At 37.3% G+C, this 16152-nt stretch overlaps 1 protein-coding gene across 1 annotated transcript; it reads right to left on the bottom strand.

Annotated features, from left to right (window-relative positions):
- Positions 1-5899: 5899 nt before the first annotated feature.
- Positions 5900-15269, bottom strand: aqp3a (aquaporin 3a). Its single transcript, XM_048188355.1, has 7 exons — positions 15132-15269; positions 10356-10494; positions 8059-8185; positions 7783-7920; positions 7569-7693; positions 6960-7177; positions 5900-6837 (listed from the first exon to the last, which is right to left on the bottom strand). The coding sequence occupies exons 2-7, from the start codon at positions 10461-10463 to the stop codon at positions 6663-6665; spliced, it is 891 nt and encodes a 296-aa protein (XP_048044312.1). The 5' UTR covers positions 10464-10494; positions 15132-15269; the 3' UTR covers positions 5900-6662.
- Between the last annotated feature and the right edge of the window lie 883 nt (positions 15270-16152).

Here is a 16152-nt window from a genome sequence, read left to right as displayed (position 1 = left end):
GCAGTGACCCTTTAAAAAGCATGTCTTCAGGCACTTTTGGTGCATCAAAATAAAGGAAACAACATAGTAAACTTGGGAATGTCCTTTACAAGTACTTGTGGACCTCAAAGAGTGTGACTAAATCATGACTTGCACATTTTGACCAGGCAGATCATGTTTGTTTGAAAATATGGTGGAGATATGCTCCAAAACAACACAGTTTTGGCTAAGGTAAAAAAAAAAAAAAAAGAAAAAAAAAAAAGAAAAACATAAATCAACAAACTATGCACAAATTGCTCAGTGTAAAGATGAAAAGACATAATGTTCTTTTGGACATCACATGTGGTACTGAGGCCAGTGTTTATAGCTACAGCCGTGAAGTCTTTCAAGAGGATTTTCACGTACATTACAGGTTTCTGCGGAGGGAAAAAAGAAGAGGCGTCATACCATAGGGCGTTTTATTAAAACCACTTGCATTCTTAGTTGAAGTCTACACTATCTGACTTCTCAGGTTACTAAACAGTCTTAAGTGCTACATAAAGAAGGTAATTTATTGTTCAGAAGAAGAACTAGAAACCAAAAAACAAATTCCTTCTCTTTGCATTTTCCATTCCAGCCATCATGGGAAATGTGTGGCTCTGTCACTCTAATTTTGTACACAGGAAATTGATTTGGACAAGGACACATGCTGTAATTGCTCAGATTCCTGTTTACGTAAGAACCCCACACCCAAGGACAATACTTTGTGTTATCAAGCAAAATGTTCATAAAGCAATCCAAACAGAGCAAAAGCCCTCAAATAACTGCAGATTTCACACCTCATTAAAGTCGGCATGCATTACCTATACGCACGTTTAGGGGCGCCGTACCTAAAATGAAATATGTGTTTGGAGACCTCCATGCAGGTGTGTGGGCTCCAAGCCAGCGCTGGATACCAGTGCACTAAGCTTTATAGAGTCTAAACAGGGCACGGGTTTTATCTTGGTACTTGTTCAACTTGTTTCTCAAACTTGTTTGAGTGGAAATTAGGACAGGAGCTGCGTGTGATCTTCTTCAATGAAAAATGATTCCAGGTTCTGAAAGTGCATCAGGCACAGAGAAGCAGTCTGTTCTAATGTATACCCAAAGGAGAAAAAGGACGCAATGGCTAAGGGAGTCATATTTACTGAAAAGAGAGGGTTTTGTAAAGGTGTGCAATATGAGCTAGCTGAGAAGATTTCCTGATATATCTAACTTGTAGAATGTATATGTCAAGGAACCATATGGATGATGAATAACATTCAGGTTTATACTGTTTTTAAAAAAGAAATGTATACTTTTACTCAGCAAGGGTGCATTTAAAAGTGCCGTAGAACGTCTTTTCAAAACTGCCTATTTTGGGGCATCATTAACTATGCACCGATCCAGGCTGCGGCCCCTTTAAATCTCTCGCTCCCTGCCATCCTGAGCTCTCGACTATAAGTGCAGTTATACAGTGCATAAACAAAGTTCCCACAGCTAATATAACCCTCAAATGGATCTTTACAAGATGTTTGTCATTCATGCTGCATGCATGCATCGATTCCTGTGAGTATAGTATTTATTTGGATGTTTACATTTGATTCTGAATGAGTTTGAGGCTATATGCTATGTGGCTAACGGGCTAATGCTACACTGTTGGAGAGATTTATAAAGAATGAAGTTGTGTTTATGAATTATACAGACTGCAAGTGATTAAAAATGAAAATAGCGATGGCTCTTGTCTCCGCGAATACAGTAATAAACGATGGTAACTTTAACCACATTTAACAGTACATTAGCAACATGCTAACGAAACATTTAGAAAGACAATTTACAAATATCACTAAAAATATCATGTAATCATGGATCATATCAGTTATTATCGCTCCATCTGCCATTTTTCGCTATTGTTCTTGCTTGCTTACCTAGTCTGATGATTCAGCTGTGCAGATCCAGACGTTAATACTGCCTGCCCTTATGTAATGCCTTGAACATGAGCTGGCATATGCAAATATTGGGGGCGTACATATTAATGATCCTGACTGTTATGTAACAGTCGGTGTTATGTTGAGATTCGCCTGTTTTCTGGAGGTCTTTTAAACAAATGAGATTTATATAAGAAGGAAGAAGCAATGGAGTTTGAAACTCAACGTATGTCTTTTCCATGTACTGAACTCTTGTTATTCAACTATGCCAAGATAAATTCAATTTTTGATTCTAGGGCACCTTTAACTGATTAAAGGTGACAGCCCTAGTGAAAAATAAATATTCCAAAATGTATTTGAAATACATTTATTTTATGCTAAGTACCTATACTACAAACTCATTTACATATTTATCTACCTAAAGAGGGGGTATCACTCACAGTTTCTGCCAATCTCATGTTAGTCTTGAGTACCTATTGAGTAGTAGTACATCCTTCATATCGCTTTAGTTTTATCATATTTATAAAAGATAGATATGCTAAAGTCTTTCCGAAAAAAGCAGAGCTCCTGGCGTGCCTGCCGTGGGCAGAGCTAAAGAGTCACGAGCACGCGAAGCTGCGACATCATTATAAATAAAAAGGGAACAAAAATGTTTCTGTTGTTTACATTTTATGCACTTGCGCGCTGATTGCCAAAAATCAGACATTTGATGGAGTTTTACTCACCACCAGCGATCTGCAAATCCAGCGCCGAACTGGGATTTTACAAATCATTCATCACCGAAATTCCGGGAACAAACAAACATATGTGCACAACTCCGTTGCTGCCCAAAGACAAACTTCATCCACTATTCCCTCAGTGCTGGGTTCTTTGGGAAACTGAAAAAGGTAATCTTTCCCTCACAACCAAAAACACACTTCTTTGGTGACAGGAGCTGCATCTCATTTCGGAGGCTGCGTCCTCCGGAGGTCGCATTTGAAGGCTGCATACATCATCAAATATGTCATATTTAAGAAAAGTAACAGTAATAAAATTGACTGATATTTATTGTGAGGTGTAGAATACTGTAATTTCTTTCTTACTTTGCAATCTAACGCTTATTTTTCTTAAATGAGACTGCCTTGATGTATGCAGCCTTCGAAGAGTGCAGCGCATTGATGGGCGTGCTTTTGCTCTTGTTCTGGGTGGTGTGTGTGTTTACACGCTTATCAGGGAGAAGGGCCTATACAAGAAATTCCGCTCTTATTACGTGATAAAGGCCATACTTGAAAAAAAAAATCTGCGAAACATGTCCACAACCGGAAGTAGTGTATTTGGCACAGAAATACTCCATACGTCCAGCTTGTGTTTTGAAACTTTGGCCATGTTTAGCATTAGAATGCAACTCTTTAACAGTGTAAATAAGTCAGAATGCATGAAATAGCATTGCATCTCCCCTTTAATATAAATACCCTGCAACTCTACTTTTTTACCCGCAAGACCTTCGGTCATCTTCAGAACATAAATACTGAATCTGATGTAGAACCCGGAAGTGCTGCAATGTGTCTACTGCAATGGAAACAGCGTAGGAAAATGACAGGGTAGAGATGAAATAGTTGAATAAAGTCTTTATTTTTGTTTTGTTTTTGCACACAAAAAGTATTCTCGTCGCTTCATAAAATTAGGTTGAGCTTACTGTTTTAACACAGGGGCGCCCCCAAGGGGTGGCCACCCCTGCATAAACTCTGGCCACCCCTGTGGCCACCCCAGTATGATTTTGCATTGGGTACTATTAATTTAAATGCATAATGTAAATTCACAAGTTCATGAAGTGAAAGAAAATAAAATGCCACCAAAAAAGATAGATTGACTGACGCCACCAGAGTAGCTGTTTCACTGCCACCAAGAGTCTAAATAGTAATGTCTACAGACCTGAATTTCAAATGTTTTTTATACTGTGAAGAGGGTAGGGTAGGGGTGTGCGATATATTTAGTCTACGATTTTATCATAATTGTTGTTTTAACGATGCACAATTGATCTGACATCCCTGTATGTGATGTTGTCTTGTAGATTAGACTAGTGTCGGTGCGCATTTAGAGTGCACGCTTTTACTGTGTTAATAAATATCACATGAAGAGTGCCGTTTTTCTCCAGATATCAGCATAACAAATGTTATATAAATTTTATTCATGTTTACATTTTAGACATCATTGCTTGTTTCTGCACAATTTCGCCAACGAATATAGTTCAGATCAAATCCAGAGCATTGTATTGCGTCTCTGAGCAACAAATGGCGCTGTTTCTTTACTGAATGAATCAGCTTTTTGAATGAATAAGTTGAATCAATGAAAATTGGAAAAGATAGGCTACAAGTGAAGTGACGACGAGGAAGCTTCAATTGAACAACAGTGAACTGCGGTCAGATGAGATGTTGTCAGACTATGTCAGTAAAATTCTGAAAAATGAACAGGTCCAATCAGCTGTTATTCTGTGCTCGCGGCGCGCACTCAAGAATTGCATGCGCAAATTCGCCGACGCGCACTGCATAATTACTTTATTATAGCTTATAAAGCCCAAAAGAATACGAGCAATGACCGTCATTGCTCTGTTGTAAGTTAAGTCATGAAATTACCACACATGGGATTAAAGCTGCCTCAAAACTGTGAATGCATGTATTTGTTAACATGGTTTTAAAGCTATTGTTATCCAATTTGTTGGCCTTAAAACGTCTTAAAAATGCACATATGTACACCAGAGAAATTGCATGTATGTATATGTATATACATATAGGCCATTATATATATATATATATTATATATATAATGAATTTTTTTTTTTTTTTTTTTTTTTGCCACCCCAAGAATTGCTGTGGCCTCGTCTGGCCACCCCTATTAAAATTTTCTGGGGGCGCCACTGTTTTAACAATGTCTTTACTAGTTTTCTATACCTTAAATGTGGTAATTTTGTTGCTTTCTATGGGAGATTTAAAAAAAACCCAAAAATATCTTGTGTTCTGAAGATGATGTTTGGAACAGCATGAGGGTGAGTAAATAATGACAGAAATTTTTGGGTGAACTAACCCTTTAAGTATATTTGATTGTACTAAAAAGGAACTATTGCAAGTGCTTAAGGTACACCTTAAATATTTTGCATTTAAAGATTGATATTATATAATGATCATGCTATCGTTATTAATTGTGATATTAAAACACATTTTAGTTCAGTATTACCCAGTGTATTCATCCTTACCCTGCCTTGCCTTATTGTGCCTTGGATTGCGTGTTTCCCCCTACGGGGTAGTTTTTATTTGTTTTTGTTCTGTTCTTTAAATTAAATAAAAAGCCCATAGAACTCTGTGCCTGAGTCCTTGACATTCCTTCAACCACACCGAAACGCATCAATCAACAAGCTTCAATTAATGTACTGATTTAAGCGTAGAGAAGGCTGGTCTTCCTTTGTTTTGTAATTGGTTTTAGAAATGTAACAAAAGTGAGTTATTGCTCTGTCAACAACACTGTGTTGTTAGCAACTATTTGTTTTTGTAGGGTTCTGGGAAATAAATCATGGATAATAAATATTAGAACTGAGTTCTGAGAACTTTAACCTGACATGTTGTGGCTTGGTTGAAGCAATTGTATTAATTCACTTAAGTTTGTTTTCTTGCTTGAAGGTGGAACATATTATATTTTAACATGCACACACCCAGGTGTTCTCCCAATAGCCTAAATGTGAATGAATGTGAATCTGAGAGAGACTGGTAATATTCTTACTCTCTCATGCATATATTTAAGCCTCCAGTAGTCCACACCTATTGTTTCATAATGCCTCAATTAGACTTGTTACATTCATCTTGTGCTGTCTTTGATAATGAATGGCTTTGACGTTTTGAATCCTACTACAGATTAACACCAACAACCCTAGGAAGAGTGCATGAATGTGCACATCTTTTACAAAGACAAAAGACTGACAAAGGGTGTTTTCAGCATAAAAACGACAAAACATCACATTGTGAGGCTTCTTTAAAAAAAAAAAAAACTTTATTAAGATAATCAATTGCTTCAAAACATTCAATCACAAAATTAAAATGATTACGAACAGATACATGAGAGGATGACAATACAAGCCTAAAGATTGTAATGTCATGCAATTGTCAGGATTACTCTACTATCGACTGTAATGTTTCTTGAAATGCGTACATGTTAAGTTGTAATCCCTAAAATGTAACAGGAAAAAATCTTTAAAATTCTTTCAATGAAGATGAGAATAAAAAATATTTACACAATAAAAAGTGAAAAAAAAAAAAAAAAAAAGTAGCTGTAGCTGTTTTTGGTAGAACTGCTTACCTTGCTCAACTTCTTAACACGAAAGTCAACATATTTGGATAATAGTAATAAAAAAAAAGTGAAATATTGTATATTGATAGTTGCTACACTACATTTTTACTAACCTTTCAAAACAGTGAATTAATATAATTCGTGTTGCTGAAGAAACGCCTTTTTCCCTTAATGGAGGAATCTGAAGGATGTGTGAAGAAAAAAATAAGAATCATTTAAAAAAGTATATAAAAAAATGTCTGCTGGAACAATTAAGAAAAGTTTGGTATCTAGAAATGTTCAGCATTTAAAGTCCATTTGATGGTCTGCAAGACTATCAGAACCCCCTCTGAAACAGAAGAGGGAGTCTTGTGTGGTACAAGACATATTTATTGAACCCAGAGACTCATAAGCAGAAAGCTTATGTGGATTTATGGTGCGGAGGGCTGATGGAAATCACGCAGATCAATCCTTGCTGGCGATGTCATTAAGTTTCAAAGACTCTTCCGTAGCTTTATTCTTCTTGTCCCGTGCCTCTCCCTCCACATGCCACCCCACCATCAGCTGGTACACAAGCACACCAATAACGGATCCGATGAAGGGAGCGAAGATGGGAACCAAAAACCAACATTCCCTGGCACTGTTGCATACCAAAATAGAAACACTCATTACTTTTTACTGACAGATGGAAAAACTTGAAAGCGTCGAACGGTACATAATATGTTCATGATCATGTTATGGGAATTAAATGTATACACTTACGTGAAGACTTCACCACCCCATCCAGCAATGGCGGTGAAAAGACGAGGCCCGAAATCTCTAGCTGGGTTAACTGCATAACCAGAATTGAAGCCCATGGAGAGGCCAATGACAAGAACGCTGAATCCCACCGTGAAGGCCTCAAGACCTGGGGGAATCGGGTTGTTGTAGGGGTCCACAATGGCCAGGATGCAGACAATCAGAGATGCTGTGCCTATCACCTGGAGAAAAGGTTATATTTATATTTACATATAATACCTTTATTATTCATTACGGAACCCCCTAAGGGAACATGGTGATGGAAAAAAAATTATATTTCAATGCTTCTGCATTTGCTTGCAAAACTAAAAGTATTGCTTTTCTCCAATAAACTTTGCGTTCTTTCACAAAACCTTTGAGTTCTCCTAAAAAACTTTGTGGTTGCTCTTGAAAGCAATGAAATGTAGCTTTGTGAGCAAATGCAGTTTCTTGGGGGAAAACAAACTTTTCCTTGCATTTATTCTTATTAACATCAATAAAATGGGGTTTACAGATCATGTGTTTGATGGTTTGATGAGAGATTTTATTATTCATTTAAGTTAATTACAAGCTGGTAAGCTTGCAGTTACTGACCTGGTCAAAAAATCCATTTAAGATGGTGAGATGTGGGCTGGGGTAAGTAGCAAAAATCCCAGCAGTGGCTTTTGGCCCAACTACAAGCAACTCATTTGATTCTCCAGCATAATCATACATTGCATCTAAAAAAAAATTTAAAAAATATGTCAAAAAGGAGAAACATAATATACACTTTTGACAAGAAGAAACATTAATACTATGTAACATGTACCATGGTATTCAGCAAAGATAATTGCGGCACCCAAGAAGGATCCAAGTGTTTGGAACAGAAAGTAAACAGGAAACTTTCTCCATTTTTCTCGTCCCAAGAGGCAAAGAGAAAATGTAACTGCTGGATTTAAATGTCCGCCTAAAGATGAAAAAATAAAACAAAAATTCTTTCATCCAATAAGTTCATCCACAAAAAATCTTTTATAAAAACTAGGTCTTGTTTTTATAGCCATGCATAACAACAGCTTAAGATGCAATTTTAGAGGAGTTTGCCTACCTGACACCTGGCCGCAAACCAAGATTCCAAGGGTAGCGGCAAACCCAAAAGCGAGGTTTACAGTGAGAAAGAGTCCGTGAGATCCTTCACTTAGTACCACTTGGGCCACTGCACCACAGCCAAACATCTGTGAATGATGTGAAAAAAGAACATGCGTTAATTACTGTTTGAGAAACCACACATTGTTACAAGCGTGCTATTTCTTTCAGCGCTATGAAAAATCATTTTACCATCTAGGCCTTTCAAAGCATTTAAATTGTGAGCCACAACATATACTCTACACTGGTGATGAGAATAGCAGGTTGCAGTTTCAAACTCTGCTAAAAATAAAATAAGTATTCCCTTTTGTTGGAGCACTACAAATCTATAGTGACTTTGGGCTGCACATCTTCACATTGAACATCTCAGACAGGTCATTACAAGTTCCTTCTGACAAAGAGCAATTATAATAATCTGTTCAGACTTGTGGCTGAACTGTCCATTTTAAGGGTTATCTCAGTGTGAACTTAAATACCTATGGTATTATATTGAATTATCAGGCTCACTCTATGGCTTTTCTAAAGCCAAGTCATTGCCAGGGAGCACAGAAGAGCTTTCGCAAGCGTAAAATCTCAGCAACAATGTCAACACAAGCCTAAAAATGGCATCTCACAAAACCAATTTATCACCTAAGCCCCAAAAGTATTTCCTTTCGTTTTCAGCAATGACCGCTAAATGCTAATACATTTCCTTGTGTTATTTATGTTATTTCACCTTTTTTTCCCCTCACAGTATTTGTGTGACCAAAGACAAATGGTTCCTGTTTCTGCTCTGGGAAGAACATTTGCTGATAAAGTCAATATCACAACACTGACCTTCACAGAAAAAGTAGCTTGCACATCGAACACCTTTTGCCACACAGCAAACATCACACCTGTTGAGTGTTTCAGTTATCGCATGACCTCTCTATTCAAGTATTATCTCTCATATAACCAGGGCCACACACCTTAAAAGCAAACTGTGAGTGTACTTCTTGAAATGAGTTTTTACTAAAGTGCTTGTAAAATCACATAATTGCCCTAAGAGCATTTTGGTGTCTATATTCTCTTTAAAAAGAGTCAAATTTCATACCCCTCCTGTGACTGTCATGCACACAAACCCCTGATCTCTTACAGCGGCAGTTTCTTTGCTGTAGTCTGCTGCGTGCGATGCTTTAATCAGACATCCTGTTTAGCACAATGTTTGACAATACGTTACTGTGTAGAAAATTGTTGGGGAATTGTCAGGTATCTGTTAATAAGCATTTTTTTTTTTCATCCTGGTGAAAATCTAAATATCTAAAATTAAATATGCTTGCATTAATGTTTAATGTTTCCAAAATATAGATTTTACAGCTCTTTAGATATGACTAAAATCCTTGTTGTTGGTGTGGCAAATTCACTCTGATGATATTGGCTCAATGCCTTAAGATGATTCATTAAACCTCAACATGTTATATCTCACGTGTGGATTGTGGTTTTATAATGGAAGTGATGACACAAGTGCTATTTATCGAAAGCTTTGGTATGCGCTTCTTTCCTGATGCAAGCTGCATTACTAAATGCTATATGCACTGTTTGTCACAGAGAAAATTGCCACCAAATTAGAGAGGATGTTCAAGAGCGTTTTTTTTTTTTCTGTTTATCATGTGTGTCAAGAGCGGTTTTTTTTCTTCTCACGAACAGGAATAAGATTATATCTAATGTTTTTTTTCTCATCTATTTGCAAATGACTTCCTTAAAGAATAGTTCCTCAGGACATATTTAACATTCACATGTACTTTCAATAATAGACAATGCAGTAAACTTCCTTTACAGGTTAATCATGTATGTTTCAATTGTTTTTAAATGTTTTTGTTCAAACAATAAAAGTCAGTGTGATCGAAAACAACCCTACTGACTTTGATCGTATAGAAAAAAAATACAATTTGAACAGAATTTTCATTTTTGGGTACTCATTCAGTTCCCATATCTCATTCAGGTATTTGCTTATAGAAAACGTGAGTTCTTGCATGTGCCAAAGTACTCATTACAGCCTGGCTCAAGAGTGTGCAATTGAGCAATTCCACAGCTGATGCTCTACAGTAACATTACACTACACTACACTACAAACATAACTTATTTCTGACTTTTATTACAGATTATGTGAGACATAAACACGCTGTTTCAGACCATATGACAAACTGCATTTGTATTAAGTTCTACTGACCTCAGCTTTGATGCTATTACAACTACTGTTGTGATTAAGTGACTAAATTATGATTAAGGAGAAATACCCACCACCAGGATGAGAGTTCCCAAGCATTCAGCCAATCCCTGGCGCAGCAGCTTGTTGCGGATCTGGAAAGTGTGTGCAAGCTTATCCAGCATAGTCTTCTGCCAACCCATCTTTCAGCCGGGTGCGGATGTCTTTCTTTGACTGTGTGAAACAAGTATGTCCTCAGAGATGTATACTCAAGTGAAGGCCAGGGCTCTGCTCTTATAGCCACGCTGGACCAAGACCAGCCCTTTATGCTCCAGCCTGCCCCCTTACATACTTCCTTATTTCACACACACTCACCTATACACCACATTAACTCCCTCGAACCCTCCCTGTACTATTATCTTATGCACTCACACCCCTTCACCTTGCATTCCTGTGCTGTTCCTCTCTATTATACAACAGGTTCTTCCTTTTTTTTCTTTTCCCTTTCTCTCAGATCTTTGTATTTTTGAAACCTTCTGAAACTTCATCACCCTCTATTAAGGCTTTTGGTTTAAAATTGGTCACAGGAGTGAAAAAGTATGTTTGACTAATCTCCAAAGTCCAGTGGAAGGAGAAGAGTTTCATTTTGTGTTAAAGCATGACTAAGATTCTGGCTTCAGGAATGGGCAGGGTCACTTGCTTAGTAGTATATGATTCATCAAAAATTCAGTTACCAATAAAGCTGATCAGGCACAAAATTAACCTAAATCATCATTATTTTGAAACATATAATTGTTATGGGTTTTTTTTACAATAAGGCCATTAATATTCTGAAACACGAGGATTCTTATTACGTCATTTCTCGATTGATTGCGACAGAGGCTTTTTATTTGAATGGTGAAATGTACTGAGACTAATCATTAATACTGATTTAATCAAATACAGGTTTGGCACAGTCAAATCCCTGTTTGCATAGACTTTACTGTAGGTGCTTTCTGAATAAATGGTATTTTTTTAAATAAGAAAAAAATAGAAAGAGCAGTATACTCAGTGGCGGATCTAGGATTTTTTTTTTAAAGCAGGGGCCACAATGGGGCCTCCTAGTTTAACGTTCATGTGCAATTCTTAAATTAACGAGTTTTGCATACATTTTATCTCTTTCCTTTGCTGCTGGCTCTAGCACTTTGTTCATTAACTGTTCTTTAAAGCCCTACGTTCAACCACTTTCTGGATTTAGAGTTTTTTCTAAACACTTTCTGGATTTAGAAACTATTGCAATAACAGCTTAAATATTGCCATATTTTATTTTTTTCTTCATTAAGAATAATGCACATAATAAAAAATAAAACAACATTTGAAGAAAAAAAAAAGGCTTCTGTGCAAATTTGGAGTTCTGTTTTCACATTTTTTTGGGTTCCAACAAGAATTGGTAATAGCTTAATGTTGTTCCTCTGACCATGTTTTATTTCAAATCTGAGGATAACTAAAGATAAACTCTTTAATGTAATGCATTGTTTAGGCCATGCCATGTGATTTTGCTTAGAGAAGACTAATATGCTAGTTAGTAGTTTTTTTTTGTTTTTTTTTTTGTTTTTTTACAATCTAATGAGTAGGGCTGTAACGATATGCGATATGAAACCGAAATCGCGATACGCAGGTCCACGAACCTGTATCGCGATGTGAGAAGGCAGAATCGCGACACACCCCTTCCAACTCCCAAGTTATCCTTCCTGTCCAGATCCAATGCTACCACATTTTTAAATTACTATAAGTATTAGGGGTGTAACGATTTATCGTAGATGGTGTGTCTCAATCAGCTCTCTAGTTCAGTAAGTGTTTCGGGCATACATTGAATCTTGCAAGCAGGTTTAAACGTTTCTCATGTCAGTCTCTTGCATGGTCACGTGAGAAAAGTCGTGGCTTTCTTTCACCGCAGTGCACAGCAACAGCTGTGCTCACAGAAAAGCAAAAGACGCTTGCGATGCTTTGCTTTAAGTTAGGGGCCGTTCACATATTGCGTCTTTTCCGCGTGCAAGTCAGTTATTATTTTCAAATGTAGCCGGGCGGCAGGCGAGCTCATAATGGGATCAACGCGGTCGCGACGCGCATGCAATTCTCAACTTCTCAGAATGCCACAAGCGCACCGCAGGCCGTGTGACAAGAATCAACCGATCAGCTATGGCCTTTCCGTAACAAAACATCAAAAGCTCAGCCGAACAGCTGATCATAGCTGTTCATGGTGGTTTTTATATCTTATCTCCATCAATATATCTCGTAGTAAAACTAATGCAAGGGCTAGAAATCATTTATCCTTTGCAGAAACATCCTGATCCTCTTGGAGAGCTCAGTTCATGGTTGCATAGCAACGACCGACGCCACGGGAGCGCAAGCGCTTTGGAAAGAAGGAGAAGCAGTGCGGCCACGCCTTCCACGCGTTTTTAGACGCGATATGTGAACGGCCCCTATTCATAATTCTAAGTTCATGTTGAATTTAACATTTTTTTTCAGTGACAGACAGCCCTATTCAACTGTTAATTTGAATACAGAAGGTTTTTATTAAAATTTTATATTTATTTATTTTATTGAAATGTGATCTTGTATGTACAACAAGGAAAATTATTGAAATTTGTTCATGTTTTTTTAATAAATCTTGTTTGAATTTCAGTTTCATTTTGTTCAAAATATCGTGATACGTATCGTATCGTGAACTCTGTATCGAGATACGTACCGTATCGTGACCTGAGCGTATCGTTACACCCCTACTAATGAGGCTTCTTATTACAAAATGAGGCACACATACATTATTTTGTAGTTTTCTGTGATAAAGGCTATTTCGATTAGCATTGCATTCTCAATATAGCCTACTTTATTCTTATGAAAAAACCTGAGATGATGAGTCTCACTTTTATGAGTCTACCTTGTATTTTCTGCACAAAGGCGCCCTCTGGCTTCGAGTATGAATTAAAACATACATTACTGCAATAAACCTAGTTTTCTGTAATTTGATGCAAAGGTAATATAGTACTAAGTACATTGTTATAAATGTACATACATTTTTTAATAAATGAAAATATAAAAAACTCAGTCTGTGAAAAGGGTCTATAATCAAATTCATTTTTAAAGGACCTTTATCGTGAAAGTAGTAACAGTTTCATAAAGGATTAGTTCACTTTCAAACTAAAATTTCCAGATAATTTACTCACCCCCATGTCATCCAAGATGTTCATGTCTTTCTTTCTTCAGTCGAAAAGAAATTAAGGTTTTTGATGAAAACATTCCAGGATTTTTCTCCATATAGTGGACTTCAATGGAGCCCAAACGGTTGAAGGTCAAAATTAGTTTACAGCGATCCCAGACGAGAAATAAGAGTCTTATCTAGAGAAACCATCGCTCATTTTCTAAAAAAAAAAAATTACAAATTTTATACATTTGAACCATAAATGCTCATCTTGAACTAGCTCTCCTCTTCTCTATTTGAATTCCAGCAGTGTAGACACTGCTAAGTGTATTACTGCCCTCCTCAGGTCAAAGTTTGAACTAAATTGTCATATACAATATTCTAGTGCAAGTATATAACAATTTAGTTCAAACTTTGACCTGTGGAGGGCAGTAATACACTTAGCAGTGTCTACACTGCTGGAATTCAAATAGAGAAGAAGAAGAGAGCTAGTTCAAGATGAGCATTTATTGTTTTTTTTTTAAATGAGTGATGGTTTCTCTAGATAAGACCCTTATTCTTTGTCTGGTATCGTTTAAAGCCCTTTGAAGCTGCACTGAAAATGTAATTTTGACCTTCAACCGTTTGGAGTCCATTGTAGTCCACTATTAGGAGAATAAAGGCTGATTTATACTTCTGCGTCAAGTGTACGCCATAGCAACGGCGTAGGCTGTGCGTAGCACGCGTAGCCTATGATGTAGCCTGACGAGCACCTCTTCAAAAATGTAACAACGCGTAAATTCCATGCGGACCGCAAGCACTGTGATTGGTCTGCTAGAACCACTCCCTCAGGTCAAAAAACTGGCGCAGAGCACTCGGAGAAGAGCGAGCACTTTCAACTTCCATATGAATGAAAAAACACTCTGTCTCAGAGGACACATGAAGTCAAACTGCAACAAAAGTCATTACTTAGTTGCCCCTTCTCTGCCGTTTCTGTTTGTAAGTTTCTCTGACAACGTACATGACGAGCTGCTTCTTCTGCTGCTTTTGTTTTGATACTAAACATGACCACGGACACTGCCTCCTAGTGGTGTGCATGCACGTCGACGCGGACAATGACGCATAAATATAAATGAAAACAGACGCATAGCCTACAGCGCAGAGGCTCCGGCGTAGGTCCGACGCACAAGTATAAATCAGCCTTAATCCTGGAATGTTTTCATCAAAAACCTTAATTTCTTTTCGACTGAAGAAAGAAAGACATGAACATCTTGGATGACATGGGGGTGAGTAAATTATCAGGAAATTTTAATTTGAAAGTGAACTAATCCTTTAAGACACTGCCCTGTTTGTTATTTCTTGTCTTGATTGAAATTTCAGTGAATTATTCATAACAACTAACATTACACATTTATTTAACCAAACATTTTTAACACACCTCTACGTAACGAGAGTGTGTTTATCTTATTTAATTTAATTACTTAACTCATTTTAAACCAAATTCCTCAGTTTTTCTCCCTGTCGATAATTCAAAAGGAAAGCGCGCCTGGAAACTAACGTTGCTATAGTAGGCCAACGAACGCATCCTCCTGTTAAAAAGATAAACCGCATAAATGATCTTGTGTTAGCAGAAGGCTTATAGGTTCAACAGCCTTGAGTTAAACTTTATCATTCAACAGAACTGTAACGTTACACATTAATTTTAGACACTTACATTATGCTCTTGCGCCGTCCATGTAGTAACGCGGGTTGAATTGACGTTGATCAGCAAGCGATGAGTGACAGGGCAGGGGGCCAATCAGATTTCAGATCAGTGCCCCTCTGGCCCCACCCCTGGATCCGCCAGTATACTCAGTATACTTCATGACAACACAGTGATGTGTAAAAAGTGTTAAGATAGGGTTCCCGGTTTTTAGTGTTCTGTCCCCGGAAATGTCCCCCTTTTATAGCTCGTTTAAAACAACCCGCAAATACATAGCAAAAAACCACGACCAACATACAGTTGGTTAACGGAGCAATCATGTAGTGATCTTATTTACCAACAGAGGGGGCTGTGCAGCTACACTGCTAGACTTGGTCGCGCGCGCGCCGCTGTTCATGAAGAACGTAACCTTGACAGAGCAGAGCGCCATTACCGTCAAATATCAAAATAAACATCGTTATCGGCCTCAAGGTAGTATCATACTAACTATTCATGTTAAACTAAAATAATACTGTTTGTATGTGTTTTAAAACGGGGCCTCAACAGGGTGTGAGACTGTTTTGCACAATGTTAAACGTCCACAAAAGTTCCGCAGTGCAGCAATTTTCACTCATCTTAACTATATCACGTGATGAAGGTACACTCTGATATGAAAAATAAATAAAATAAATAATACACTTGCAACTTACTTTGTGCTTAAAATTAGTCTAAAATGCAAAATATTTGTTAAATGCCATTTTATTGATCTTATATTTATGTGGTTTTATTTTTGTAATGCAATGTGCTTTTGTAAAATCATACTGCTTTTGCAATATTTACTATTAATAGTGTAATTGGTGAATTGTAGGCTATTAAAACCTGAATACAAATCCTAATAAACAAATTAAAATCAAATGCATCTATCTATCTATCATCTACACCCTGCCACAGCACATCCGGCATCCGCATTGCATGTCCTCCCTGACTGAACAGGAAACAGCACTGATGCACATTAAAACAGAAAAAGATGTGTGCAAATAGAAACTTGAATCTA

Source organism: Megalobrama amblycephala, linkage group LG4, assembly GCF_018812025.1.
Source record: "Megalobrama amblycephala isolate DHTTF-2021 linkage group LG4, ASM1881202v1, whole genome shotgun sequence".
Lineage (NCBI taxonomy): Eukaryota > Metazoa > Chordata > Actinopteri > Cypriniformes > Xenocyprididae > Megalobrama > Megalobrama amblycephala.
This window is presented reverse-complemented; position numbering and strand designations above follow the sequence as displayed.